At 38.5% G+C, this 27,780-nt stretch overlaps 3 protein-coding genes across 9 annotated transcripts; 2 read left to right on the forward strand and 1 right to left on the reverse strand.

Moving 5' to 3' along the window:
- Positions 1-222: 222 nt before the first annotated feature.
- Positions 223-27,471, reverse strand: TTLL5 (Tubulin tyrosine ligase-like 5). 3 transcript variants are annotated; one of them, XM_034321486.2, is made up of 16 exons: positions 27,319-27,471; positions 18,834-19,007; positions 18,445-18,528; positions 18,243-18,366; positions 6,464-6,570; positions 6,014-6,227; positions 5,462-5,718; positions 5,196-5,395; positions 4,884-5,113; positions 4,629-4,824; positions 4,384-4,549; positions 4,165-4,305; positions 3,881-4,031; positions 3,645-3,811; positions 3,390-3,565; positions 223-3,317 (listed from the first exon to the last, which is right to left on the reverse strand). In XM_034321486.2, exons 2-16 carry the CDS (start codon positions 18,998-19,000, stop codon positions 3,301-3,303), a joined length of 2,397 nt encoding a protein of 798 aa, XP_034177377.1. In that variant the 5' UTR covers positions 19,001-19,007; positions 27,319-27,471; the 3' UTR covers positions 223-3,300. The 3 variants fall into 3 exon arrangements, with proteins under 3 accessions (XP_034177377.1, XP_034177378.1, XP_034177376.1); XM_034321487.2 differs by having other exon boundaries at positions 223-3,565; positions 4,629-4,788; XM_034321485.2 differs by having other exon boundaries at positions 223-3,565.
- LOC117602925 (uncharacterized) lies at positions 11,645-18,147 on the forward strand. Of its 3 annotated transcripts, XM_076691264.1 has the most exons (3): positions 11,645-12,130; positions 13,937-14,019; positions 15,692-18,147. In XM_076691264.1, the coding sequence occupies exons 2-3, from the start codon at positions 13,977-13,979 to the stop codon at positions 17,446-17,448; spliced, it is 1,800 nt and encodes a 599-aa protein (XP_076547379.1). In that variant the 5' UTR covers positions 11,645-12,130; positions 13,937-13,976; the 3' UTR covers positions 17,449-18,147. The 3 variants fall into 3 exon arrangements, with proteins under 3 accessions (XP_076547379.1, XP_034177382.1, XP_034177381.1); XM_034321491.2 differs by lacking the exon at positions 13,937-14,019 and having other exon boundaries at positions 11,649-12,130; positions 15,692-18,146; XM_034321490.2 differs by lacking the exons at positions 11,645-12,130; positions 13,937-14,019 and adding an exon at positions 14,053-15,189 and having other exon boundaries at positions 15,692-18,146.
- On the forward strand, positions 20,553-23,218 carry LOC117602929 (uncharacterized). 3 transcript variants are annotated; one of them, XM_034321507.2, is made up of 4 exons: positions 20,553-21,213; positions 21,348-21,513; positions 21,674-21,875; positions 22,421-22,632. In XM_034321507.2, the coding sequence occupies exons 1-4, from the start codon at positions 20,974-20,976 to the stop codon at positions 22,482-22,484; spliced, it is 672 nt and encodes a 223-aa protein (XP_034177398.1). In that variant the 5' UTR covers positions 20,553-20,973; the 3' UTR covers positions 22,485-22,632. The 3 variants fall into 3 exon arrangements, with proteins under 3 accessions (XP_034177398.1, XP_034177397.1, XP_034177396.1); XM_034321506.2 differs by lacking the exon at positions 21,674-21,875 and having other exon boundaries at positions 20,630-21,213; positions 21,348-21,507; positions 22,421-23,218; XM_034321505.2 differs by lacking the exon at positions 21,674-21,875 and having other exon boundaries at positions 20,633-21,213; positions 22,421-23,216.
- Positions 27,472-27,780: the final 309 nt, after the last annotated feature.

Here is a 27,780-nt window from a genome sequence, read left to right on the forward strand (position 1 = left end):
TCAGCCATTTTTGTATAGACGGCGCTAGGATCGAATTTTAAAAGTAGTTTATGGCGGTCTTTTTAAAATATCAGTTTATGAATACAAGTTTCTCAAACAATTATTTTAATAATTATTTGTGCTGATCTTGATTGATTTTCTTTCTGATCGGTAAAGGAAGAACTGGTAAAACTCCTAAGTGATAGGAGAGCTATGCAATATAAGAATACAATAGTACTTCGTTTATGTTTTATTTCAGATATTTTGAATTGAAGAGAATTTTATAATGCGAAAATACGTATGCACGTAAGTACATACCGTCGACATCTTCCAATATTATTTAAACGTTTAAAATTTAAGAAGACCGTGCAGTACTCAGCCGTATAACAACTTCGATGATTATAATAAAATAGTTGTACATAGCAGTTATTTCTTACAATATTTTATTTATAGTAAATGCAGTAAGCTGACTAGTAAATTTTACAAATCACAGGTAGGAAGGGAGTGTTGCATACGCAACACAGAGGTATGTATTAACAATTTTTTTTTCTTTTATGTACATTTGCTAATTTCACGGTCTTATACAATTTTCCTATTGCTTTAATTTAATGTTTGCCGTAATTGTTATCAGCTGATACATTCAAACTAATTGAAAACTTACTGCATAAAGATAAAAAAGAAACTTTAATGACCAATAATTGGGAAAAAGATATTTTATCAGATATATCTTAAGCGCAAATTAATATCTATAGCTTGTCTGTAAAATGTACTGCATAGCTAGCTGACATTACAAAATACATGAATACAGAAAGTACTTTGTTGAAAACATTTAAGTTGAATAACAATATCGTTACTTTAATGTTTGTAATATATTAGGAAACCTCATAAGATTGTATGCCTTCAAGAAACGTCTAAACAATTATGAACACTGTATAATTATATTCTGATAGCTAATAATAACGATAAGTAAATTTTTGTGCACCTTTTCGCATATATAATGTATCTATTGAAACAAAACTTGCTCAGAATATAAATAATACATTACAATAGTAAAGAAAAAATATGTTTACAAAATAATGGCAGTATGTACCACTTAATCTGTGATAATCTTAATTTAAGCATCAAGCATCTTGTACATTTACACTGAATTCAATTGACGAACACTGAAACTAATATGCTAGTAACACCTTTAAAAAAATTATTCTGTGTTTTACAATGTAAGGTACAGGCATACAGTCGCACAATGAAATATAACATTCGTGAAGTGTACATACAAAAATAATACTCTATGAACTAAAATAATATTTACTATTCACATAAAATATATTAACTTCTTGAATAATTATGGAAAATATATACATAAAATAATACTTCATGAACGATTAAAAAATGAAGCATAAAAACATAAAATTATGAAATAAAACAATTAATGTAAAAAAGAGAAAATAATTATAGCAGATACATGATAATTATCAAGATACAAAGTGAACATGATCTATGCATAATTAGTACCATATTTTTAAGGCTACTCGTTTTACAAGTGTTTATATAAATACGTCTAATTTGTAAACAGAAATTGGCAATGTTCGTTGAATGAATTAAAACATGTCACGCTGTGAATACAATCACATAACAATATTGAACGTACTAGACTTTTCATTGTGATTGTTTCAATAATATTAAGATCGTCTTCGTTTCTTGTGAGATCGACTCACTGCGATAATGTAGTAATATACCGAATAATGACGGGTTAAAATGCTACACTGAACTTATGTCTGTGTCGGCATACGCGTTTATATCACAGCAAATGAGTTGAATTCGTGTCTACTGATAATTCCACTGTTTCGTGCAACGCAAATGGAAAAATACAATATTTCTCTTTCGTGGTGTGCAGTTAGTAAAAAGCTTGTAAAATGCGACTGAAATATACTCTTTGGAAGAATAAGCTGCAAAAATCTTGTATTAAATACTGACGGCATTATATGGATGGATAAGGTCTATACAAGTTTTATCTAATGGATTGGTACCTGCCAAACCATGTCGACAAACATTTCCCATTTTTTTATCGATAACCACATCATGAAAAATCGTGACGTGCGTTATTTAAACCCAACTTAATGTCATTAGGAGTATTACTAAGTCACAATTAAAAATTATTGTGCGAGCAGATGTGTCGTTACTACTAATGCAAAGTACATATTGTATCTTATCTAGCTTGAATTCATTAACCATTTTCATTTCTTATTGCACTTCGAAAAATCGTTTTCGCAGAAGTTCCCTAATTTCATTTAAATACTAATTTATTCGCAAAAATTCAATTCGTTGTACCTGTGCAAATTTGTAACTTCTATATATTAATTCTATCTACTATATTTTGCATGGACGAATTCAAACCCTCAGGCGTAGCGTTGTTAAATAAAATTATAACGAATAACAAAATGATTGTAAAAAAAAGAAAGTAAACGTGCTAATTATCTGCCTTTAATTTGACTAGACGTGAAAAAGGCAGTTTGACGTAATTTTATACAAGTAACGATATTTGTTTTAAACGAATGAAAATATAACTTAAATAGGAACATCTTCAGTAAAATAGTAAAAAAAAAATGATAATTATATGCTAAAGTACTTCTTAAATTTATGGTAACGAAATTGATATGTAATGAAAAAATATGATTAATTGGGTTCTATTATTTGTTTAAAGTTGTAGAACATTTTTTTTTTCAAAATCTGTAAACTCGACAAATTCTTTTTTAAGAAGTAAATATTAATCGCCTGTTATGTAGGCCGATAATGCTTCTCTATTAAAATCTAATAATTGATTTATTTGATCGTTTCAAGGTGTCTGATTTACTCTAACGACGATTCAATTTTAATTGGCCGCTCGTTTTGCACGATAAAACTCGCGAAAAACTAAGTCACAAGTTACTTTTTCTTTTTTTTGTTTTATTATTATTATTACTTTTGAATATTTTCTATCTAGCTTCGATGAATCTTTGATACTGAAGACTAGTTTTAAAGATAAAATCGTATTGTAAGAATATGAACTTGACTGTATAGACTAATAAAACTTCTTTAAGAAGGTTCAAAATATTATTTCGTTAGAAGTCTCGTACAACGAATTTTCTTTCTCTTTTTTTACCTTCATAAATAAGCGAATAGTAAAGCGCTTTTAAAGCGTACCCAAAATATTAATTTTGTGACCGTTTTCTGTGCTAATGTTTACGTGGGAAACGTTAAGATTATATATACATATATATGTGTGTGTGTGGATGATTGTCCACTTGTACTTGGGAAGTCCTAGAGCAGGCCGTACTTAGTGCTTTAACGAACAAATGTGGCTATAACAAACATTCACACATTATACCATTAGATGCATGGAGCTTTTGTAGGCCTTGTAATAGATTGATTACATTTGCATTGTTCGCTGGTGGCGGCATTCGTGTATACGCGTGATGTAATGTGTGGTAAAGAGCCCAGTAAATTAGAGCCCGGTAGGCTACCCGCAAAACCACTTCTTCCAAGAAAACTATGAGCACACTTGTATAGTCTTGTTTGTAGAATTAATATGTCATCGAGATCTTCTTCGCTGTTTGATAATTACATTACATATTAGACAATGTGTTGTGTGAAAAAGGATGAAATAAAAAGGCTAGATACAGACTTACTTTGCTGCAGCTAAAAACTTTTGAAAAAGCCGATTGGGAACTGTACGAGGACGATCAACCGTGTCTGCGTAAAGGTCTGTTTCTCGATTGTATAAGTGTAAGAAGTCTGAGAGTTGTTTAGCAGTAATAGCAGCTCGGTCTTTATCGCTTAACTTACTGCTCGGTAACTATATAGAAAAGTAATTAAACGAAAAGGGAATATGAAGCATATTAAAAAGGGATTTTTATTAACTTACCGCAAAGAAAAACGGTGTTCTTAGATTATTAGCTGACTGCTGAAGAAATTTCATCACTAAATCACAACATGCTGGGTCAGCATTAGGCTGCGATATCTTACGCAATATGTGTCCTAAATATAAACCAAAGGCCTTTCTAGCTTCTCCAGGACTGAAAAATTCAATTAATTATGTAACGTGTTGAATGCTTCTTAAATTCATATACCACCGGATAAAATTCAATTAATTATGTAACGTATTGAATGCTTCTTAAATTCATATACCACTGGATAAAATTCACTGACCTAAGTTTATTTCCTTCGTGCATGGATTGGACAACTTGACTCTTGTACTTATGCTTATCTGTATCTATACTCTTTTTACTGTCACCACGGTCTAAACTTTGTTTGTGCCCTTTTACTAATGCTCTTTCATATCTTTCATACCTGTAAGACGTTATACGAATTGAATTCTACATTTGGAATGGATAACGAATCAAATATTTAATGTCTTTACAGAACTACCTAGACAACCTGTCCAAGGTGACTTCAGGAATGATGAAACCAGTGGTACGACTAGCCGCAGGAAATAGCTGTTCGTGTAACATTAAATTATGATTTGTATTAATGTGTTGCGGAACTCTGCCTGGTCCTAAGGGATCTGAGACTACTGGTATCCCCGTTGTTGGATCTATAAATAATAATGCTCGAATTCAAATGATCATGACAAATTGATGTAACAATAAGAAAAGTGATTCATAAAATTTTACCTAAATACTGTGAATACATCTCCCACGATTTCGGACTAGGAAATATACGAACGAATCCTCCTCGTCGTTCGAACTGAGCTTTCGCAGACGCTACTATTCGTTGTTGTTCAGGCGTTAATCCCGTTTTACTGATATTACTTCTGCTAGTATTCTTCTTTCTCTGAGACAACGTTTCAGCTGAGTGTACTCTTCTACACTAAAGATAACCATCGAGTTATACGACCACGATTGAGAATAAAATTTCATGAAACTTACATTGGTTATTCCTTTTGTTGCAGTAACGGTGGGTCGATTCAAGTGGCTAGTTTGAGGCCGTAACATCGGATCAACCGCAGGTACACCAACGAGGGTAAGTAAATCAGCTATTAGCGCCGATTTTAACCTAACGTCGAGCGGTGAATCACACCCTAACGATGGGGTTAAATTAACTTCCAATAACCACGGTTTTAACGTGTCGTCGATCAGAATGTCGAAGCCAAATAATTCTAAAACAAGACACGCGTTTTCTAACAATATCTTCGGCTAGTAACATTTTGTTATTCGATAAGAAGTAGGGTGTGAGAGTACCAAAGCACGTTTCTGGGTGTTTTACGAATTGTTTGATACCGCTGACAATGCCAGAAGCGGTCGCAAGAATTGATTTAATTATAATATCTTCTATACGTTGCATGAGCAGTTCCGTGTCACGTCCCATGGAGCGTAGGTGTCTGAGCAACGCTGACAATGTCCATTTATGTCCTACATCCTCTGCGTCTGGATCTTCGCTTCTGTAACATAAACAGAAGATATAGTATTTGGAAAATGAAAACTAACAGTAAAACAAATTTTCTTACTTTATATAATCCACATGGAATTTGTTGATACTGTAATTGCACAGATGCATGCAGGGATTCCAGATGTATTGGTTGCCACCGTCGTACTTCACTGTAGCGAATCTTACCAAACCCTCTTCGTACAGGTATATCAACAAGGGATCGTAATTTGTGACAGCAACGTACAGTCTTAAATCGCATTTGTGACCATCGACCAGAAGGGGATTGTTTATGTATTGCGCAACGATCACAGACTCCTCGGTAAGAATCTTTTCAGGCTGAAAGCATAGCATGCAATATTTAAAATTAAAACTATATACATGTTTCAATGCTTTACCCTGATGTTACTGACAATTAAACAGAAAGCAGCACAAGTGAGGCCAGCTATTTTATCTTTTTGAGAACAGAACATTGTTGATCCTAATTCATGGTATATTTTATTTATTTTTTTATTTTGAGTGAATATGTGAAATTATTGTTCTCAAATGGTTAAGTTAGCTGTGTGCAGGGAAACAATTATTCGGTGAAGCCCAGGGGTACTCTAAACTCATACCGAGAAATTATTATGCTCACACTGTTAACGATATAAATGCCACGTCCGCGGGAACTGGCTTTGGGTTTGACAATCCAGGGCCCGCGATACCTGAAATGAGCCGTTAGCAATTCCCTCGATTCGCTGGGCAGCAGAAATGTTTGGGGTATGAAATCCAAGTTCCTCAGCCCTTTGCAGCGCTGCATAGCCGCGATGTTTTTGTAAAGCCGATCCTTTCGCGTTATCTCGTACGACCTGCAACGAAAACAATTTACATTTAACAAATCTTTATTCGACGGTACTATAAACGAAACGTTGAAGTTACTCCAATTGTTTCTACAATCGAATACGAACAATGTGTGTTATTACAGTAAACACTTCGTCCCTGACGTTTGATTTATCCTTCGGAATTATCCAGAAACACGATCCTCGTGATTTCCTCGAGGCAGTTTATTTTTTCACGCGAATCGAGCACAGTTTTATATATGTACCTTGGAAAATGGTTCACTTTCTGGTGGGGCATCAAATTTCGTAGAATGTCTGGTTTCGGATGATTCCCCATCCATAGAATGTTGAAGTCACTCTCGTTCATGGAAACCTGGAATACAAAGGCAATTTAAGGTAAAGGTAATTAGCTAATTACATAAAGAAATTTGAGGAACGTTACATAACAATGAGTTTTCAAAAAGTGAGTTCAATCTTCAAGTCTGAAGACGCTCCACGTGCGTCATATGCAATTTATGTAACGTTACCGGTGACGCGCCGTGTGCGCCTCATACCCCTTAACTACCGCAACCGATGACGCACCGGTACATCTTAGCCCCTTAGCTGCCGCAACCGGCGACGCGCCGGTGCATCTTAGCCCCTTACCTACCGCAACCAAACACGCACCACATGCGTCTTATAAGAAAATTAATATTATCAGTCAAAAAATATGTTTTTTGCAGTATGTACTACGTCAACGAAGGTGTTAATATTCAAGCTGTATTATCGGGTGTCCATGCGCCGCCTTGATCGACCATGCGGTCACTTTTCGTAGGAACAATAACGTTTATCCACTCAGACAGACTACTAATTATCAAAGTGGATACTTTGATAAGAGCGACAAGGTGCGACCTCAATAATACCTGAAGTCTATCCTATTAGGACAATTTCATTTTCTCGTTTTCTAGGTGTGCCATTATTCCGCTCGGGACAATAGCAATTACCTTAAATAGCGGTATTAATAGCGACACGACGTTCACGCAATAGAACGAGCTCGATTTCAGTTTCTATTCAATAGTGAATATTTTTTTATTCCTTCTCGCGCTTTATTTCGAAAGGTGTTAATAGTCGAAGGAGAGAGAAGGTTCAACGGCATGAGTCGTTTAACTCAAGTTCGACGGTGTGTATTTTCGGTACAGTGTTTTTCCCGTTGAAGAGAAGAGGGGAGTCGTGAAACATCAGAAGGAAAGGGTTTAAACGCGCGAGCGTTTCGCATGCAGAGCGTTTAATCGTTTTAACGATCTTGTTTCCTCGGTTCGTGACGCAAAAGCAAATCCATTATATCTTTATGAAACGTGGAGTCCGAGCCGATAAATAAAAAGTCAATGTGTCTCCGATAGACACCGTGTTCACTGTCACGTAGTCAATGGGGAAATTACACCGATGACCATTCCTCGTATTCCGCTTCCTATCGCCTTTCTGCTTTGTCTTCGAAGCTTAAGCTAGAATATCGTAAACAAACATGTTTGCCCATAACTTTGAGTGATTCAATCACCGAGAAATTTTATTTTTCCCTTGAAGATTCATATTAATTTTTTATCACTTGAAGACCGGTGATACCTGGTGGAAACGGAAAGCGTGTCGAGTATTATTAAAACTCGAGTACCATCTCGCGAACGAACGGCTCGAAGAACAGTATCGAATTACGATAAGGTTGATCTTCATTAGAGTCAATTGATATGATCTACATTCGCGGTGGATCACGTGAACGATCGTCAAGCTCTTTATCGAGGTTGGGATATTGCGCGAGGCTCTTCACTAAACTATGCAAATTATCAAATGATATTTACATTCGACCACGTGTTTCTTAACACGTAAGAAACACTATATGTTATTTTATACGTATAGATAATTGTTTCTGATCGTCCGTGGTTGCGTGTACAAACTGACGGATGATAAAGAGTTAAAAGGAATTGAACCCATTAACCGATATTCATTTGCACAAATCATTGCCGTAGAAAGTCTAGGCGTTGCTCCAATTCGGACAGGTTACCGTATTGTCACCTGCTTGCTTAATTTCCTGGTTCGTATAAAGAGAAGTCACCGAAGCGACTATAACCAATGTTAAAGAATTTCTGAAAATACTATTTGAAAATGGAACCTGTATGAATTTTTTTGATTTTCGTGAATCTTTCGTAATATCAATGTTCCTGGAAGTAAAGGAGGGACGTTTGTCACGAATGGAAGTCATCAAGGTCCGCGTTCGATTCGATTCGATTCAATTCGATTCGAAGGCCCCTTTTTAACCAGCCCCGTCACCATCGGTCTCAATAACGCTCGATCGGTGTCGAGGATCGATCGGAAGGAACTCTCGCGACGAAGTAATGCGGAAGTTAAGGATGAAATCTCAGCTGGCCCAGGGACATTGGTACGCAATTGTGGACGGCTTTTCTACGAGTCACCAGGAGGTCGGTGGTTTCAGGACCGGTTAGCTTTTCAGTCACGGACCTTCCGAGACGACGCGGCGTGTGACCCTCAAACCTTATCCCACCAGATCCGCTCGTGTCCTCACCTGTTGTCCGCCATAATCTCTTATACGTACGAATCCCACCGTGTTGAAAAGTTACGAGTAATCTCATTATCGCCAGTATAAACCTTTCTTCGCCTCGATTTTTTTCACCTCTCTTATTCCGTTTCTTTCTTTACAGTTTACAGCCTCGAAAGTCAATTCAGTCTTAACCCTTCGAGGGAAGGTGGTACGTATCTGTACCACCTTTTTGTTTTCAGTTTTTTCTTTAATTCAGAATCAATTTGTGAGTACTTTTTAGACTCTTGGGATTTTAAGTTATATAATTTTCATGGAAAGCTGTATGAATGTGTTTATTTAAAAATAGTTGTAAACAATTAAAACACAAAAAACTCGGTTTTTTTTGCTATAACATATTTTTTTCAGAATTTTTCGTATGCCAGTTTTCTCGAAAAAAATAATTGAATTTTGCCGAAAAATCCTTTGATTTCGATCATTTGGTCGGAAGAAAAATGTGCTCCTCAAAGGGTTAAGCCTCCTGTCACCGGGACTGAACAATGATTTTATAATTGCGGCCCGGCACGGATGACACACGGAGTTTTCCCAAATTGATGGACTCTTTCAACGTCACGCACGTCTAATGAACTTCGTTTTACGTCACAATGAAAATGTGATAAGATTGGAAACGCAAGCTCCTCTTTCTTTTACGCTCGCACGAAATTTCCGCCTAGAGGACTGGCAATTTTTTCCGGGCCAATTACGTCCCGCCTCGTTCGCCATCGAACGGATGCATTTTTCTCGTTGTTACGACATTTGTCAGCGGGAGATCCCGTGGTAAACGATCAGCCGTTCCCGGTCGAGATTCTCGCAGATAATAGAGCTCGCAGGATCGCGAGCAAAAAACGAAATGAACATGGTAAGAAGCGAAGAATGTTGCTCCCTGATCGTCACTCTCACTATGAATCATCTTTCGATCGCCAGAAAAAGATATACGTGTTACGTTCAAAACTAGACGACGCACCATGTGTGTCACATGCAATCCACGACGCACCATGCGCGTCATATGCAATCCACGACGCGCCATGTGCGTCATATGCACTTTACGACGCACCATGTGTGTCATATGCAATCCACGACGCACCATGTGCGTCATATGCAATCCACGACGCACCATATGCGTCTTGAAAAAAGAATCGAAATTATCAACGGAGGGTTAAAATAATGAAGTTCATTAAAATTAATAGGTAAATAAAAAAATGCCAACTTTTATGGATCGTCGTTGTAAAAGGCGCGTCAGGAGTGGGTCAAAGTGCCGCGACGAGCGTCAAGCGTTTAAGGAGACGTTAATTAGAACGAAGCGACGAGAAGAGTTGTAGGAACGTTGTCATCTTTCATTCCGCCTCTTTTTCCTCTCTGTTTAAGGTGCACGGCGGTTTGCTTTCACCTCGGTATCGATCGGCCACGATGGCCCGTAATTGCGCGAGAACCGTGAACGCGACACCGTAAACTACTCCGGTTTTACAGCTCGCAATCAACTCCAACTGGAGAACGCGACGGGCACGGCAAAAAGAGGAGCGTGAGAGAGAAACGAAATCGCGTGAGCGATACGATGGTGGGAAAATATGTCGAATTGTCAATGGGATAACTGGAAAACTAACGATTAAACGATAGGAATAAGAATAGGATTGGTAACCAACGGCAGACGCAGCTGATTCGATCGGCGGTCAGTGATAAATCAATGGCGACGATTGTGACGAAGGTGACGATCAGTGGATTCTATTAAGACGATTAAAGGAGGCTATTGAAACGGAAGATGCGACAGACGTGCGCGGGAAGAAGCAAAGAGCCAACTCGTGCTCACACTCGTCGCGTTTACGTGAGCCACATATTGCGTTACCGATCAAGGATAACAAGCTCCGCGCTCGTCAGCCTAAACGACCGAAGACGAGACAACTGGAATTGTCTCTTCCTCTGTTTGTCCTTATCATTTGGAAGAATCTTTTGCACATATATAGGCATCGAAATACGAGTAGAGGCAAAGGTGCGTGAGAAAATTTATTTGTCATTAGAAGGCCGATTTCAACCCTCGTAAAATCGTTCCAGATTTCGAAGAAGAAACGCGAACGGAGTTGAAAAGCCGCTTGGTCCCTTTGATGTGTAAACAGACGAAAATAGAATGGAGGTACGCGAAGAGACCTCGCTACAAAATCCCGAAATAGTTGAATAATTTCTGAGCTTTTGAGCCCTGATATATCGCGACGCCCTACAACCGCGATACGACAAAAATATTCCAATGGTACCTGAGCTTATTACGTCTTTCAGTCACTGAACGTTATAATATCCCATAATTTCAGTGAGCTCCGATACCGCTTCGATTTCGAGTCGACATACTTAAAGCTTTTGATCTACCACAACCTTCAAACGTTACGAAGCTTTATGAATTTAATCTACCGAGATATCATTGAACCACGAAACCTTGAATTTTAATTCGAGATATCCAATCTTTCGAGTATTTATAAAACATCGGTTAGCCTTTCGAGCCTACGATTATGTGGCATAAACTCGATGACTTTGAAACGTCAAAAATGGTGACTCTATAACTTCCCGAGGCCCGCCAAAATCTCTAAGCACCTTGTATGGTTTGGGCCGTAGCTGTAAATAACACGTATCCGCATAAATTTACACGTTCATGAATATTAAAGCCCCTTCCGCCGCTAAAACAAAGTAGCATCGTAGTTAACTTTGTTTTCCTGTCAACGTGAAGCACGTTCCAAGAGCCGCCTAATATCGATAAGCGTATCGATTCGTATCGAACGATCTGCGCAGCGCAGCTTATTGACATCGTGACGTCACGATGAACGCGCCTGAAGATGATGACCTGTGCAACGGAGGCGAATGACTGGTAATTAACGCACTTTCCAATCGCCGAGTGCAAACGAAAACGAACCTACAGTGGCGTTAACACGGTTTTTACAATACAGTCGGTCGTTGTGTGCCGTAGCTTTTGAGTATAAATGGTGGAACACGCGGTATCGAGTGAGCGGCATTAATTATGTTAAATCAAAGTATTTTACTCCAGGAAACCATGTTTGCTACGATGAAAACGAAATGGACAGCGTCTAACGATGCTGTGATATGTCCTATAACTGCAAATAAATGAAGTCGCATATTTTAAGACCCCTTAAACAAGGGGGATCCCAAACTTGCTCGGCCAGTGTCTCGGAATGGACGGAGAAGCGTGGCGCCTGTGTGGTAGTGGACAAGCTGAAAGCCGAACGGCGAGGTCGCGAGTGGTGCCGAACGAAATCGAATACAGCCGAGCCGGGACGGGACGAGCCACGAGACGACGCATGCAACTGCGTGGCGGCGGCAGTCTAGCACGAGCCGCCGCTCAGGAGACACCCGTAGGGGACTTGCTTGTTTCAAGGTAGGCACCTAACGCCAGATTATCTCTTTTTCTTCTATAATCACCAGTCGTTGGTGATGGGTTAATGATCTCCTCGAATATAAATCGGAATTATAAATATCTTAAGATAATTTTCAATGTTTTAAAAATTCATTTTCCGTATGATATTGTTATGAGTAAGAAGTAACAGTGTATACATGATAAAAAAGATACTTTTTTTTTTATTCCAAAAATTCAAGGCAGTTATTGTTTAAATAATGTATCGTTTTTAACAAATCCTTGGAAAATTCAGTATGATTAAATTACACAAGAATGACGTTAATTTATTAAGTAAATAGTAATGTTTAAAGTTTCAAGAGTCGTGTTTACTTTGAATAAGTGTAGGAAAGTGATTGAATTGCCTGAAAATTCGCAGGAGAGAGTATCGAATGCCCATCACTAGTCGCCGCTTCTTCCTAGTAACCAAGCCGAACCCGTTCACTGCATCGCCCTAACCTTCCGTAAGCACGATCTTCGGGAAAGGGGCTTTTTATTTTCACTGATAATTGGAACGAGTCTTCGAACTGATATTTCATGTTTATCAACGCATCTTTACTTCACATAACAACACATGAATGACTAGTTGTCGCGTCGTCTGATATTTCGCCCTTTTCCTTTTTCCCCTTTGATTTTTAACTTTTTCCGGTTTCATATTTGAGCTCTGTCGATACAGTAGAACTTCAGCTATATCTTGATCAACCTTTAGTTATAATTACAGCTTTTTCGATAAATTACTAATAATGTACATATACAACAGATTGAACATGACTTCGAGAAACATACGCGTGTTCAGCCTCGAATTTAATTTAGCCCCGCCATGATATAAAGAAAAAAAGTTAATTACAGTTCCGAGAGGAAAAATGGCATTCGTTCGTCTCAAGGTAAACGTTCCAAGGGTTTCTTTTTCGATCCAGTTTAGACATAGGCGAGACACGAGTTCCTTTAACGATTTGAAAGTTTGTTTGGATCGTTGAATTGTCGTTGACGCATCGACACGTGGGCAGCATACACTCGGTGTGTCTCGAACCGAGTATCCACTAGGAGCACAATGCTCGAGGTAATTGGATAAATAACCTTGTCTCCAGAAAACGAATCAAACATCAATTCTATACGAATGAAATAGATTTAGATTTATGAAGTCGGTACGATTCAATATATAAGGTGCCCCATTTGAGGTTATGGCGGAACCTTGGAACGCGTGACCTTGAGACGACCTTCACCCCTGTTGCCCAACTTCTTCCCTTACACAAAACGCTCTGTGCCATAAAATAAATATTAAAACTTAGAAATTACGAATACCCGTCGATAAAGACTTGATATTTTTATCAAAATTATATCGTTTCGTCTAATTATTTCGAACAACGTAGCACCATGGTTATCGAGTGTCAAGCGTTTTAATACCGTTACTAGAAAGTAGCGTCGATCGCTTGCAAGTAGAATGAACGAAAAAATAAAAATGGTCCAGTGAAAGTGTCGCAACGGTGTGCGTTGGATTCGGTGCGTTTGCCTTTATGTAATCGAACGTGTGAACGACTCAAGGTGGTAGTTGCATTTGCATACGCACACTGTGCGGATTTCAAAGTTACCCTGTCAAGTGCATCAGTTTAACCCTCGAACGACGTAGCTTGGGTGAATCGCGACCCAGATCCACGAAGCGTTTGCGATCTAACATCCGAATTGTTTATCTTAATCATAACGAACTGTTTATCCTATCCTTGTTTATCCTGATCGTGCATTCGATGCAATTTGCATGAGCTTCAATTTCCATACGATTATTTCTATTTTCAGCGAGACGATATCGAAATAATGTGATCACGCTATCAAAGGAATGCTCGCGTTATTGGGTCTGGGTCATACGTTGGGGCGGGCAGGTCTGGGTCAAGTCTACATTCTATTGAATTCGAATGTCATCTAAATTGCGATAATTATTTTAAGTGAAAGTATCTGTACGCAATTCAATTTGCAACTGCATAACGTTTTAGTCGCGGATCAAAATGACCCTACTTTCGTTCACTCCGTTCTCCGACGGTCAAGTTTCACGGGGATTAGAAATAGTACTTAATTGTGATGCGTTAAGCGATGTCACCGGGAATACATCGATAAAACATCCAATAAATTATCGATACGAACAATTTAGCCAATTGCGGTTCTTTTTACGCAACGAGAAAATTACATACACTGAACGCCTTAGGTAATAAATTAACATTCCTTCTTTTATCGAAGCAGTAAAAGTCGTGTATTCGCGAACGCTCGAAAGTAATAACGTCCTCTCCTTGTTCGCCAATTTGTTCACGATACACGTACACACGCGTACAACGCGATGCGTAAGCGTCGTTAGAATGAACCATGGTTTTGAACATGTTTCCTAGTTTCTCTGATTGATCTATCGTGACACATAGAATCACGAAGGAGAGACGAACACGTGTATCGTGCATATAAATATTTGTTTATCTTGTTTTCTTTATTTCCCTTTTAAAAAATGCATTCATAATTGTTCTATACTTTGACAGTTTAATGCTGAAAAGCTTCAAGTACTGCGTTACATTACCCATTAGCTACTGCGATCCCCAAATGGGGATTTGAATATATATATTTCTTTTATCACTTGCAATAGGATTATATTAAATAAAATGTTAAATAAAAATATCAAAAATAAAAATTTGGTTGTTAATGGGTTAATTAAAAGTTCAGTGTGTATGTTACCGTGCTACTAAATTGTTTCAGCGACGTAAATTTTATACAAAAATATCAGCGATCTAACCAAAATTTACTTTTCATTTATTTTCATTCTTATCAGGGGTATTACATTTTTCGATAAATGCTTTTTTAAAGGAATCTTTTTATGCCGTGACTGCTTCTTTTTCTTTCTTTCCTTTATTCGAAGCAATTCAAATACAAAAATAGAAAACAATTCGTAAGAGGTTACGCGTTCGTTTGTTTTCGCTAAATGGTAATAAACATGCAGAAACATTTTTTAACGTTTTTATAAATGTTTGGAAATAAGCAAACTTTACGATGAGCTTTTCTTCGAATTAAGAATGGTAATTTGAAAAGGCAATAATAGATTTATCCGCGAAAAAAGGCGTCAGCGCGTGCTGTCACGAAAGTTTACGAGCGCAACATCAAGAGCTTTTCGCTACTAATAATTACACAGGAAAGTTGTTTATATTGCATGTTTCTTTTAATTAATAGTTATAATATATTTCGTGTTCGTATTCACAAAAAGAAATTCACGTAGAACTAATAATTGACTGTATCCCATTCCAACCATAGTTAACCTCAAAATTATAACTGCAACACTTCTTTGATTACTAATCACTTACACAGCATTCTAAATATGTACAATATCTAATGCAGATAATTTTTTGTAATATTCATGTGTTTTTTGTTATTCTAGTTTTTAATTTTTAATAACAATATATAAAAAAATATGTCACAGCAAAATTTCCTTATCAACACAATTTTTAATAATTATGTTAGAAACTTTAGGATCATGATGCTATAGTTAGTATCGTGTAATGATTAACACATGGAATATTACAGTGAATGAACAAGAGAAGATGCCTGGCCACCGTCAGCCTAACTCCCTAGAGGGACTTAGCTTGGGACGTGTGTGTCAACAACTCGACGGGACGTGCCGACGGCTGCAGGTGCTTTCACAAGAATCATCTGCTGCTCAAGTATTGGCCTACGCGAAGCAAACTATCAGACCCTACTACATAAATGCACTGCCAGCACGTTTGAGATCTCAAGTTATACAAGAAACTTCCAAACTGTTATATGGACCAGCATCTGATGGATCAACTTTAATCTCTGGACCAGCTCCTCTATATCTATTAGCCCTTCTTCTTGGGCACGATATAAAGCAACTGAAAGTGAATCTCTGTTGCTACTATGGATGTAGCCATCAGACATCGTTATTGAAATTGCTTGCATCAGAAGGAATTGGACTTGAATCTTTAGAATTGGCCAGATCTGCTCTATTAAGATTGGACTGCAAATTATTGCGATCCGCGCTTCTGAACATGAAAAATTTGTTGAGTTTAACTTTGAGAAACATAGCTAGTGATGCAGTGCTTCAAGTAGTAGGAAAAGCTTGTCCAAAACTTGTACTTTTGGATGTGGCTTGTTCCAGACAAGTAACAGATGTTGGATTGAAGCAATTACTGTTGCAAGTAGAACTTAGAGACAAAGTGCCTCATGCTACGATGCAAGAACCTACTAGCTGGTCTCGCCTAAAAACTCTACTTTCAAAATTAAAAATGAGGAATTCTAAATCAGAGAAAAAGGAAAAGCAAGGGGTACTGTTGGAATACTATGAGAGCAGAAACTTTCTCTGTGATACGCTTAGAGTACTTAATGTTGCTAATACTCAGGTGACCAGTACAGGAGTACTTTTGGCATTGGTACACGTTCCAAAATTGGAATCTTTGGCAGAATACAGTCATATGGGAAGAGTGGTGGAAATTATGAATAAAGGGTTCACTGGATTTAGAACTCCATTTAGCCTAACTCAAGCAAGAAGCTGCAGAACAACACCGGTTCGCTTAGAACTTTTAGCACAGGCATGTCCGAAAGTGGAAAAATTACATATCTCAGAGCCTCATCATCCTCCTGAAGCTTTAGGACTATTTCCCTACATTACATCTCTCAGTGTACACAGTATACCTCCTCAAAGAGAATGGTTAGATGGTTTTTACGAATATCTTCGCACCAACGGACAGAATTTACGCGAACTTAATCTCAGAATAACCCAAAACGACAATCTCATACAAGTGGACTTGAAAGAAATCTTTAACAGCTGTACTAATCTCAGAACGTTTACTAATGATGGTTCCAATATAACTTGGAGAGAAGGACCTGATCCTCCTCCCTTAAAGTACTTAAAGAAAATTCAATTGGGACGTATAGTGAGTGCACTTGCTATTACAAAAATTCTTTCACTAGCGCCAGAGTTAACAGCCTTGCATGTACATAGTTGTTTTGATCTCACAAATGAACACTTGGAAAAGTTACTGAGTGCATCAACTAAAAAGAATACACGAAAATCTGATAAATGTGAGAATAGTTTAGTACAAAATCTAACATGTTTTTACATATACGAAGCCAGTAAAGTGTCTGCAACTACTGTGCTGAATATGTTCAAAAATTGTAAGAGACTGAAAAAAATTGGTAATCTGGCAAATTGGGGTTTAGATTGTGAAGGTGTGAGAATGCTAAGAACAACACTGACACGCGCTAATTTGGATGTAGACCTGTGTCCAGGGGCACACTGGTTCTGGAGTAATTGTATTCAGTAACAGCTTTTTTTTAACTCGTTGTATTAAAAAAGCAGCTCCTTAAAAAATTCTGTCCATGACACGATTGGCTGCTATATAATTTGGATCTGTTATACTTGAGTAGACTGTGAAATTGTCAGTATTAAAAATTATCTTAATAAATATAAGGCAATTTATATCGGGAAATACATGAAGAAATATTTTATTATATATTAGGTATAAATGAAAACATAACTGGCAACAGAAATTGGTCATTTTATCATCTACTAAGAAAACTATTTCTCCTTGACTTAATAAACTCAGAATTAACATATCTGTGTAACTCTACAGTTTGTTACAACTGAATGTTGAAATATCTGACAATTATATACTAAATATAACATAAAAGATTATATTACTATGCCATGTTATAATAACTTACTTTACAATAAAATAGTGTTCTAACAAACAAATCAAAATATACTTGTACTATAAACTGTTATTATATAAACTAAAACTTAAAATTCCATTATGAAATGTAATGCCAATAAGTAAATTACGTGATAAAATACATAAAAATGAAAATGGATTGTATTTAACTATAAGGTTTTAAATTGTATATAAGTACTTAAATATTTGAAAGAAGAAAAAAATAATAAATGACTAGATGAATTCAAACTTGGTACACATTTGTACTACATTATAATAAAGATCTACATAGCACAAACTATATACTTATATCACTCTTTTGATTTTAATAAAAATTCTTTAAAAAAGCTAATTCTATTGTTTCAATTTAAAACAGGAATAAGATATATGAATTAGAAACAACTCACCTCTGCCAAGCCATGTGATTGTAGCAAAAGACTGACAAGTTTGGTGTCTGTTTGAAAAATTTTGTAAGTCATGTGCAGTTTCTTTCCTGGTGCTTCCTCCGGAGGGGTCGCCAACGCGGAACATCTGCAAAATAACAAACGATGGTAGAAATAAAATAGGCGTTTTACACGAATCGGACACTGAACAAGATTCAAAACTCACTTGAAGCGCAAAATAGATGTTTTATTTCCACTTGGTCCATTTAACAGCCATTCGTTGCGTTGCGAACTTACGTCCTTCGTTGTGCTATAAAAATACATTTTATGAATCGTTAAATACCCTTGTGATTTAACGCTTTTGAACGTAAAAGTACACAGTAATTGAAACATCCGTTACGACTGGAGCGACACTCGGAAAATTTTTCCCGCAAAAATGTTTCCTGTTCGTAATGTAGCGCCATCAAGCTTATCCGCCGTCGGTAAAAAAGAAACCATACATACATTCATTCAATTTGAATTAAAACTTTTTACGCTTTGAACACATTTTCAATTAACAGTTTTTAGTACTAAAATACTATGTAATTTCTGTTACTATAAAATCAACCAATATACCTTTCCAACGATTCCGGTTTGTGCGGCTTATGTACAAGGGGTTCGAGCGTCTCCTCGCTGCTGTTTGACAATTGTGACATGCCAGGAAGACTAGAAGATGACATCAGTTCCTTAGGTCGTTTCCCTTCTAATTTTTTACTAGAGTTGGCCTTGATTTGAGACAGCATGATTTATCTGAAAATTAGAACGGGAACCCTGGTAAATCGTTCCGCTAGTTTGCCCGTGTGTTAATTTAAATTCTATCAATCACAACGCTGTCAGTATCAGGCACTGTAAATTTAATAGAAAACTTTTCCGACTGTGGTACGGTAGATAACGCCAATCTCGTCAGGGACGCGCAAAAAAGATAGCACCTGCAGTTTGAACGAGAAAGTATCAAGCAAACATCTGTTTAAACGCTTCTCGCGTTGCTTCGCGTCGTCCTGTACATCGACAGAAATGTCAATAACTGTATGTGAACGGTGAAAATCGGTGGGACTAACTTTTACCGTGACGTCGCTGACATTCAATAACAGCGTTGCAAAAGAGAACCATCTACATGTATACCCATGAATAATTGATTCATCCAACTCTGGGAATTTCTTTCTTCGGCTATAAATCTAATGAAAATTATATTTATACCAACTATCCCTATAAGTTTCGTACTCATGGATATTACATCGATTTCTCCATGCTCTTAGAACACTAATGTTAAATGACAACGAATATAACCGAGACGTAACTACACCTTGACTCTTGCCAGACTTGCCAAGTTTATGTAGGTAATCGGATCAAGGTGCACTACGAAAGATTATTAAAAGACGAAAACGAAATCGAACATTTTCGTGCTCACGACTGACCGACTGCCATAGTCGCGTGACTGCGACACGCCGTCAGGATGATTACCCCGAAATATCATATTACATTGAAAGACTGTGCGCTTGGAATATTATAGCGTACACGTTCGAGTCTCGCTTATTGATTCGATTGATCTTCGCGCATAAAAGAATCAACCATTGCTTTATAAATGTAACCGTTCATTTATTTAATGAACTATGAAATTTCTCTGAGCCTTGCTATGAAGAATGACGAGCAGTTCGAGATCGCCTCATTACGGGCTTGAACCTAACCTTGAACGATCTCGGATCGTAAGTCGTTGAACTTGTTGCGAAACCGGTTGTCATCCTGAAGGGGTAAAAAAAGTCATACTTTATATAAAAAAAGAAAAGAATTGACATTGAACCTAAAGTGCACTTTACACTTCTCTACTGAAAATTCATTGTATTATTAAATAAAAATAAGCACAGGGAATATAATATCACGGAACTATTCTTTTAAAACTTCACGAGTACCCTACAAAGACTGACGCCACTGTCAGGAGTGCGAACGTCAGAAGGGGCGGCCGATAAAAAGGAACTCAACAGGATTCCTTGGATTATTCCATGTAATTATGTATGCACGATACGTCGACATCAACACTGTCGTGACCGATGTATACGTCCTACACTCTCTACGCAATATTATTGACGACATACTTTGTTCTACCCTGTTTGTGCAATTTAATCACTGACGCACCATATGCGTCGTCGTATATTAATTTAAGATTAAAGCGAAGAATGAGTAGTTTACGTGTTACATAAATGCGTGATATGTGAATAGAAGGAGAAAATGATGCTTTATTATGCAATGAAACCCTTGTCTCGTCGCGCACGTGTACTGGAGGGTCCTTACCAAAAAGCCGAATTCGCCGTGCGGTTACGGTACCCCACGCACCGTAACCGGAATGAGAAGCAGGTGACAAACGAACGGATCGATGCATGAGTCAGAATCCTTATTCCAATGTGCCTCGCATATCAACGCGATCATTAAATTTAATGAACTACAGAAATTTAGCCATCGATTCATTTCTAAAGCAAGGAAGAGAAAAAAAAAGAACAGACATCGTTCGATGCGAAGAGAAAACAAAAGCATAGGGAGGTTCTGACATATGTCAAAATTCCTAGTCTCCTTACAGACGTCTTAATGCGGTAACCCCTACAAAAAAATAAACACAACAAAATCACTGATCATTGCGAGCGAGGATATAATTAAGGATAACGTGTCGAAAAATAATGTGAGAACATGCACGAGTACCAATGCCAGAAATGGAAAGGCAACGAGAATGGACGAGGTTGCAATTACTCCGGAACCCATTAGGAAGAGCGCCAGAATCGGTAACAAGTGTGACCGGAAATCGGTGGAGACGATATCGTTCCCGACGTCCGGAATCGCGCGTTTGCCGGTGGAAATCATTTTCGAAATTCTTTCTTATCTCTCCAACGAGGACCTTTACGCGGTCGGTCATGTGTCCAAGCTCTTCAAGATACTCGCTCATGATCCCTTTCTATGGAGAACTTACGAGGTAACACCCTGAAACTTCTATAAACGATTCTGGGTCGACTTTTACTTTGGACCGTACAAAATGATCTCGGCGCTCGTTTTGACGGAATACCTAAAACGTTCTCTCGTTTTTCCTCTACGTTTCTTCGTTATTAGGTGACGAACGACGGGCAAGATACATCCGAGGTGATCAAGGAGTTGAAGAGGATGCCGTTGCTGAAGAAATTCAGCATAAGCGCCAGATCGGACTGCGACGACATACTGCGTCATGTTTCGTTGTCGAACAAAAGCCTGGAAGAACTGCACGTTTCTAACTGTACAGGTTCTATTCCCGTCGTCATCAGCTTCTCTTCCTTAATTAAGTTTCTTTCTCTTCTTACCACGATACTTGTATCGGCGAAGCAAAACAGGAGAACCTTTTTTTTCTGGCTCAGGTTCAAAAAACTCTTTGCTCACCTCTCGTTCCTTTCGTGTCTCGTCAGATATGCCTGACTCGCCCTGCGTCGATGAAAAACGCAAGAACGATGAAAGAGAAAGAGATACGACGAGAAAATGGAACAACAAAGACGGGCTGGGAGGTTTTTGGCTGCGTGTCAAGCAAGAAAAAGAGCCGCACCACTCTGCTTTCGCTATGTTCCCTCTAATGGTGCATCGTGCTTTCTCCTCTTTTTGCACGCCGATTAGGTACTTTTCTTGCGAGTCGACAAACCGTGCCACGCAGTCATAAAAGGGGTTGTGAATTTCTATCGATTCGCGGGGCCGTTTGCGTACACGTTTCAGCAAATGGGATGCGCTGTTTGACCTGGCAACCGTGTTTACCAACCGGCTTATCGCTTAATTAGTATTCCAAACACGTCCCTTCGGTTGCATTCAGCCGCAGTGCAGGTGACGAAATGGTCACGGAACGATCGGTCTTTCTTTTAACCCTTCAATTCAAAGGAAACGTTGAAATTCATGCTTCATAATAGTCCAGATAAGCTCTGTCACAGATTACACTATGTATTTCGTTTTAACGAGGAAGAAATATTGAAACCTTCATTGATGATTTATCAACAGCTTGTGAAAGGGAGAATCGCCTTAGGGAAACATCCACCCTTCTATTTATCCAGTGGCATCCCCTTCCAAAGAGGTCCACGAATGAAACTCCTCTTTTCTTCCCTCTATCCTTTGTTCTCCCTTTCCAAAAGGCTCATTGTATTCAGCCATTTAACCAAATATCCTCTTTCCAGGTTCCACCTCGAAATTGTATCTATGCTCGGGCCACCTGATCCGGGTACTGGAGAGGTGCCGTAAGTTGCACACGATCAATATACTCGGGAGCAGATTCCGAGGTCGTAAGTTCTATCGGCTATTGGGCGACATGGGTCCACGGCTTAGGACCGTCTACGCTCCAGCCACTAGATCGCAGTTCTGCACGTTCATCAAGCACGCCCGGCTGATCAGCGAGATCGATCGCGAGAGGATCTGTTCGATGTACATCGGGGCGAAAAGTTGGGCGCCTTTGTACTACTTCGTAACTAAACAGGCTAATCGTGTGTGCACGGCCCTGATCAGCTACCTACACAATGACATTCTGTTGATCGACGTGAATAGACCGATTCATAAGCTGTCGATCACTGAGAGAAGAGACCTCTGATGAGATCACGAGAGACATCGGCGATCGATACACTCTGATCTTCGTTGCAACTTTGATATAATTTTAATTGCATAAGTCAGTGTTTGATAACCGATGTCCCCGATCAGGAAGTTGTACAGTGGAGAACATAGATGTTCTTTATTAAGTAATAACTCATTCTCGTCGCTGTACAAAATTTGATTTTTTCCATGTAATTTTAATTCCCCCAGTCTGTGAATATATTGTATATGTACGTGGTATGAATTATATACATGTATATTTTGTTCCACGCAGGTGCATTCTTTTTTTTTTTTTAAAGATCTTCTGAGATCTAGGTTCGAGGAAGTAATCTCAAGGCGATCTACACGGGTCGATCGGTGTGTAAATGTCAGCCGACACGAGGGGTGAGTTTCCATCGGCTTTAAATAGAGAAATCTCGGATGTGTTGAACGAAGGATCAGACGTTCCTCTAATAATAACACGATCAAGTTTAACGTTCCATTAAAAGTCACGGCTCTTTATGTCGCGACACAAACTTTTCGGAACGTCTTACTATGAAAAAGTTGTAAAAGAAAAAATGAATCATCCTCACGTGCAGCATGGTCGTTGTCTATTCAATTAAATGGATCCGTTAGTGTTGCAAGGGTCTAGATTAATAGGGCTCTCAGTTTTCGACGGTTAATTAAAATCAAACTTTCCCTGGATCGCGGGACACGCGATCGTCTGTGACGAATGGATCGATCGATTTCTATTACGCAAATGGTAACGAGTTCCGGTTTAATGTTCACGAGGTTGGTTCGTCGATCGCGTGGTTCCTGTTACCTACGATCATTTGCATTCACGCGTACCGTAACGATATTTTACAGGTAATTTGCGGATATTCCGGTGTATTCCGAGCCATGAAACACGAGACTCCCGTAAGGATAGCAATTTCTTAACAGTAACTACCATAAACGCAGACTTCCGTCTATTAAAGGCAACAACCAGTTACGTAGACGTTTTCAACAAACTTTCAGCTTCAAATTGATACGCCATAAACGCCATTTTGCGGTATTTGTAAGTCATCAAATATGATGAGAACTTCTTTGTTTCTGTCAGTCTCATCTGCAATTCTTCTTTCGGCTGTGTTTACGAATGACCCCACCAAAATTGAGAACTCAGGTTCGGTATATAACCTAAATTAACTACAAGAAACCGATTAAAGTTGGTCTCAGCTGGATGTCTTATCGTTTTCGCGATATCGTGGTAAGGTTAGGTTAGGTTCTGTGTATGCGCAATATCGAATAGCGCATGCGCAGTGTCGAATAGCGCATAGTCCCAAAATTGTACAAAAATTTCTTACCACGATATCTCAAAAACGGTAAGACATCCAGCATTGAAACCAATTTTAATCGATTTCTGGTAGTCAATTTAGGTTATGTACCGAACCTGGGTTCCCAATTTTGGTGGGGCCATTCGAAAACTTATCCCTTCTTTCTTGTATATCAATCGCCATAAAAGCAGTAAATCGCGTCGCCTTTCAAGTCAGAATAAATAAGGAAACGCGTGGGTCGAGCATTGACGATCGATAGAGGGGTGACCCAAAAATTTCCCAAGAAAATGGGTAACGAGTATTTAAACACTGGAGGAGACGTTGCAATTAAGCAAGCTACAGCTACACAGAATTAAGTAGGAGGAAGCGCGAGGCTACATGTTAACGATCCAATAACACGACACTCATTACTGAAACGAGCAACAGGGAAAGTTGCAACTTTACGTCGAGAGGCTGATTTTGACTGTGTCGGTATGAAACACTTTCCTGCACGCATCGCGAACGAAATTAGAGTATCTGGAGCATGTCTTGCCGGTTAGCAGCCTTTCGAGACTGCATTGCGCTTGCTGACCATCGAAAGCTCGCCAGTTTGACCGATAAAAGAAGGATGAAGCAGAAAATAGCTGAGAGATCTTCAAACTGGAACGCAATAAGATCGCTGCTTTAAAAGAGGAAGGTGTTCTTCAAATTATACAGGGTGGTCCAAAAGAACCTGTATAATAATTCCAAGAGTAGTACAACCCTAAAGAAAATGATTCTATGTGAAATTCGAGAATAAATGTTTGATTTAGAGAAGAGATTTCAAGGATCTACCACAGGATATCTTAAAAAAGAAGAAAAAGGGTCTTTACCTTATTTTTTTTTTTTTCAATTGTTTCAATAGTTCACGGCACCTCTATCGATCACACGCGAAACAAACGAATCACGATTGTGAGTTAACAAGCGGGTGGTTCGAACTCGCGTGATATCTATGTAAATGCAGCCCATCCTGATCGCGCCCGCAGCGATCACGACATGCCGCGATATAGACGTAATCCTCCCACTCATTCACAGGACCGCCAACAGGTATTTCCGATAGCTCCTTCGTCGAATAACAAAGTAGTCTGGAAACGTGGAACCGTGTAAACGGCCTTTGCTGGTCACTTCCTCTTCGTTCGGCCATCGACTGGCCCGGAAGTAACGTACGGTACCTGTCCGTTTCGTTACATCATCGTAAAACGATACCGTTCGCGATGGACAATTAACTGTACCGCCCGTCGTTCCGCTCGATTAATCATTTTCGATCGCGATTTACCATAACCTTAAAAAATGTTTTATTAAAAATGAATCAGAGGTTAATAACCTCAAATGATAATTATATGCCCTTCGAACGATAACCATCTTTCTTTCTGTTATAATTTAGTAGAGAAATTAAAAAAGATGGTAAGGAAAAAAACAAAAGTAGCCTGTTTGGTCTCAAGCATTAAGTATTCCTCTGTCAAGTACAAAGAAATCAGTATTGTTCTATAACCTCTACCATTCCAACGCGTTATTGAAATTCTATTTACATCAGCTAGGTGGAACACGTTACGCCACTTGCTCGTTCTTGCATGCTACGATTAAGAGAAATCATGTTTAAAGCCCTCTCCCTCCGTTAATCTGCACAATAGGTGCCCTCTATACATATAAACGAAATCATGCGACGATTAGTGTTACTTGTTAAACTGCATTTCGATTTGTATCGCCCAGTTTTATAATATTGCGAAGTAACCTAGAGACATTTATTGCTGAATCAATTCACTTGAGTCAGTCGACTGCGCGTAATTACTTTCGTTCGGTATTAAGAAAGTTGTTCAATCGCAATAACCGCAGACGTAATACGATTTCACTTTATCAATCGTACGGTTAGTCCTCGTTATTAGATGAACGATTATGTGCTGTAATAATGAACTAAGAAAAGCATAAAACTCCCTAAAAATCAAGGGGATTAAAATCAAATTTATTTACAAAATCGCACACGTTTTGTACAATGATTCCTATTTCGACATATCGTTGCGATAAGCGATAATCGAGTGAACCGAAATCCTATTGTACGCACAATCGATTCGCCTCGATTAGGATCGATTAATCGGTTGAATGGGTTACGTTTGTCCATGTGTAACGTTTGATACGAATTCAGTGCCAAGCATCGAGTAAACGACACGATTGTCATTTTAATCGGTTAACGTAACATGCAGTTGTGAAGGGTTTCCTCGTGGGAACCCCATCAAACACTTTACGCATTACACGGTAAGCAAATATAATGGCGAATTCAAGAGAAAGAATGTAACCCTTATTTGCTGCGCTAAGTCAAAGTTTCACGTTGTTGAATTACGTTTCTTTCTGTTCTGGTAACGCTTTCGACACAATTTTCTCTTTTACCAATTGTGCGCTCGTAAATCAAGATAGAAATCTCGCTACCGTGCGCAGTTCTATTAATCGTATTTCCTGTGCGGTTGGTGAAAGATGCGATTATCGATAGAATCGAAGACGCGTGCAACGAATTTCCTCAAAATCGTACATGTTATTGAGCAAACTATTAACTACAATCGATGCGTCACGGATTTGAGAAACCAGATCGATTGATAGTTTCGATTGTATTTGAGATAAAGGCGGCATTTAGATTCGAAAAAGACAAAAGAGAAACAATCGTGATATTTGATATCTCTATTCGAAGAACAACCGTCTTATTTCGATTTAACATTTAAGATGACTATTAGAAGAAACCCATGTGCTAGGATTAAAATAGAACGCGTAAAAATAAACCATGCTTTCCGACGAGCAAAGCAAAGAAGCGGGTGTCGGAAGTTTAAACAGACGGCATGGCATCATCGAACGTCATGAAAATAAAAATTAATTCGTGGTCGAAAAATCCTTCAAGATGGCCAAAAATCAAAAAGTATTTAGAAAATACGCATGTTTAATTACTATTTTGCGTGAGTTTCATGTATTGGTAATTAAACAGATAATAGACGGTTTTAGAAACTATAGAAAAACTGTCCAGTTAAAATACGAGTCAACAAAAAACAAAAACAAAAACTAGTACATAAACCTAAACGGTCCATCAACTCAGCTGAGAGGAAAAAGGATGATGCTTGTCACCCTGGCAGACGACGTGTTGGCCGCGTGCTTAGCAAACAATGAAATGTATGTGTTTTAAGGGATTTTATAACATAACTCACCAGCAGTTGATAGGACGGTGAATTTTTATCGAACTTCCGGACGAATAAAACATTACTATCAACGATTCACTTGAAATTATATCGGGATAAAGAGAAAACTTTGACAAACCGCAGCCATACCGTATGGCAGCACGACGAAGACTGCCTCTATCAACCGAAAGTCGAACTAATGCAAAGTACATCCCGCAACAAAAGTTTTCATCTTTGCTGAGAAAATGTACGTCCCTGCTTTTCGGTGTGTCTGTACAAGATAAAAATAGTCGGCAATTCCGCGGGAATACACAGCCACGTGCAACTTAGGCTTTCCATAGTTAAGGGGAAGTATAAGGGATGAAGTTTCCCACCACAACCCTTGTTTGTCCATGTTCTTTATATAGGAGGAAAAGGGATTCTATAGTCCGTCCAACGAGACGAGTCAGCAAATGTATACAAATTCTTGGGCGCGAAGCAGGATCGGCTTAC

Source organism: Osmia lignaria, chromosome 12, assembly GCF_051020975.1.
Source record: "Osmia lignaria lignaria isolate PbOS001 chromosome 12, iyOsmLign1, whole genome shotgun sequence".
NCBI classification, from domain to species: domain Eukaryota; kingdom Metazoa; phylum Arthropoda; class Insecta; order Hymenoptera; family Megachilidae; genus Osmia; species Osmia lignaria.

Bases quoted from the DNA above. Each gene is read 5' to 3' on its own strand.
- LOC117602925 (XM_076691264.1), top strand. From the start codon at position 13,977: ATGCTCGCGTTATTGGGTCTGGGTCATACGTTGGGGCGGGCAG. The intron at 14,020-15,691 runs GTCTGGGTCAAG...GGAATATTACAG, and splicing joins TCATACGTTGGGGCGGGCAG to TGAATGAACAAGAGAAGATG.
- TTLL5 (XM_034321485.2), bottom strand. From the start codon at position 19,000: ATGCTGTCTCAAATCAAGGCCAACTCTAGTAAAAAATTAGAAGGGAAA. The intron at 18,529-18,833 runs GTATATTGGTTG...GTATTTTTATAG, and splicing joins AAACCGGAATCGTTGGAAAG to CACAACGAAGGACGTAAGTT. The intron at 5,719-6,013 runs GTGAGCATAATA...CTATGCTTTCAG, and splicing joins GCATTTATATCGTTAACAGT to CCTGAAAAGATTCTTACCGA.
- LOC117602929 (XM_034321505.2), top strand. From the start codon at position 20,974: ATGGACGAGGTTGCAATTACTCCGGAACCCATTAGGAAGAGCGCCAGA. The intron at 21,214-21,347 runs GTAACACCCTGA...CTTCGTTATTAG, and splicing joins TTCTATGGAGAACTTACGAG to GTGACGAACGACGGGCAAGA. The intron at 21,514-22,420 runs GTTCTATTCCCG...TCCTCTTTCCAG, and splicing joins GCACGTTTCTAACTGTACAG to GTTCCACCTCGAAATTGTAT.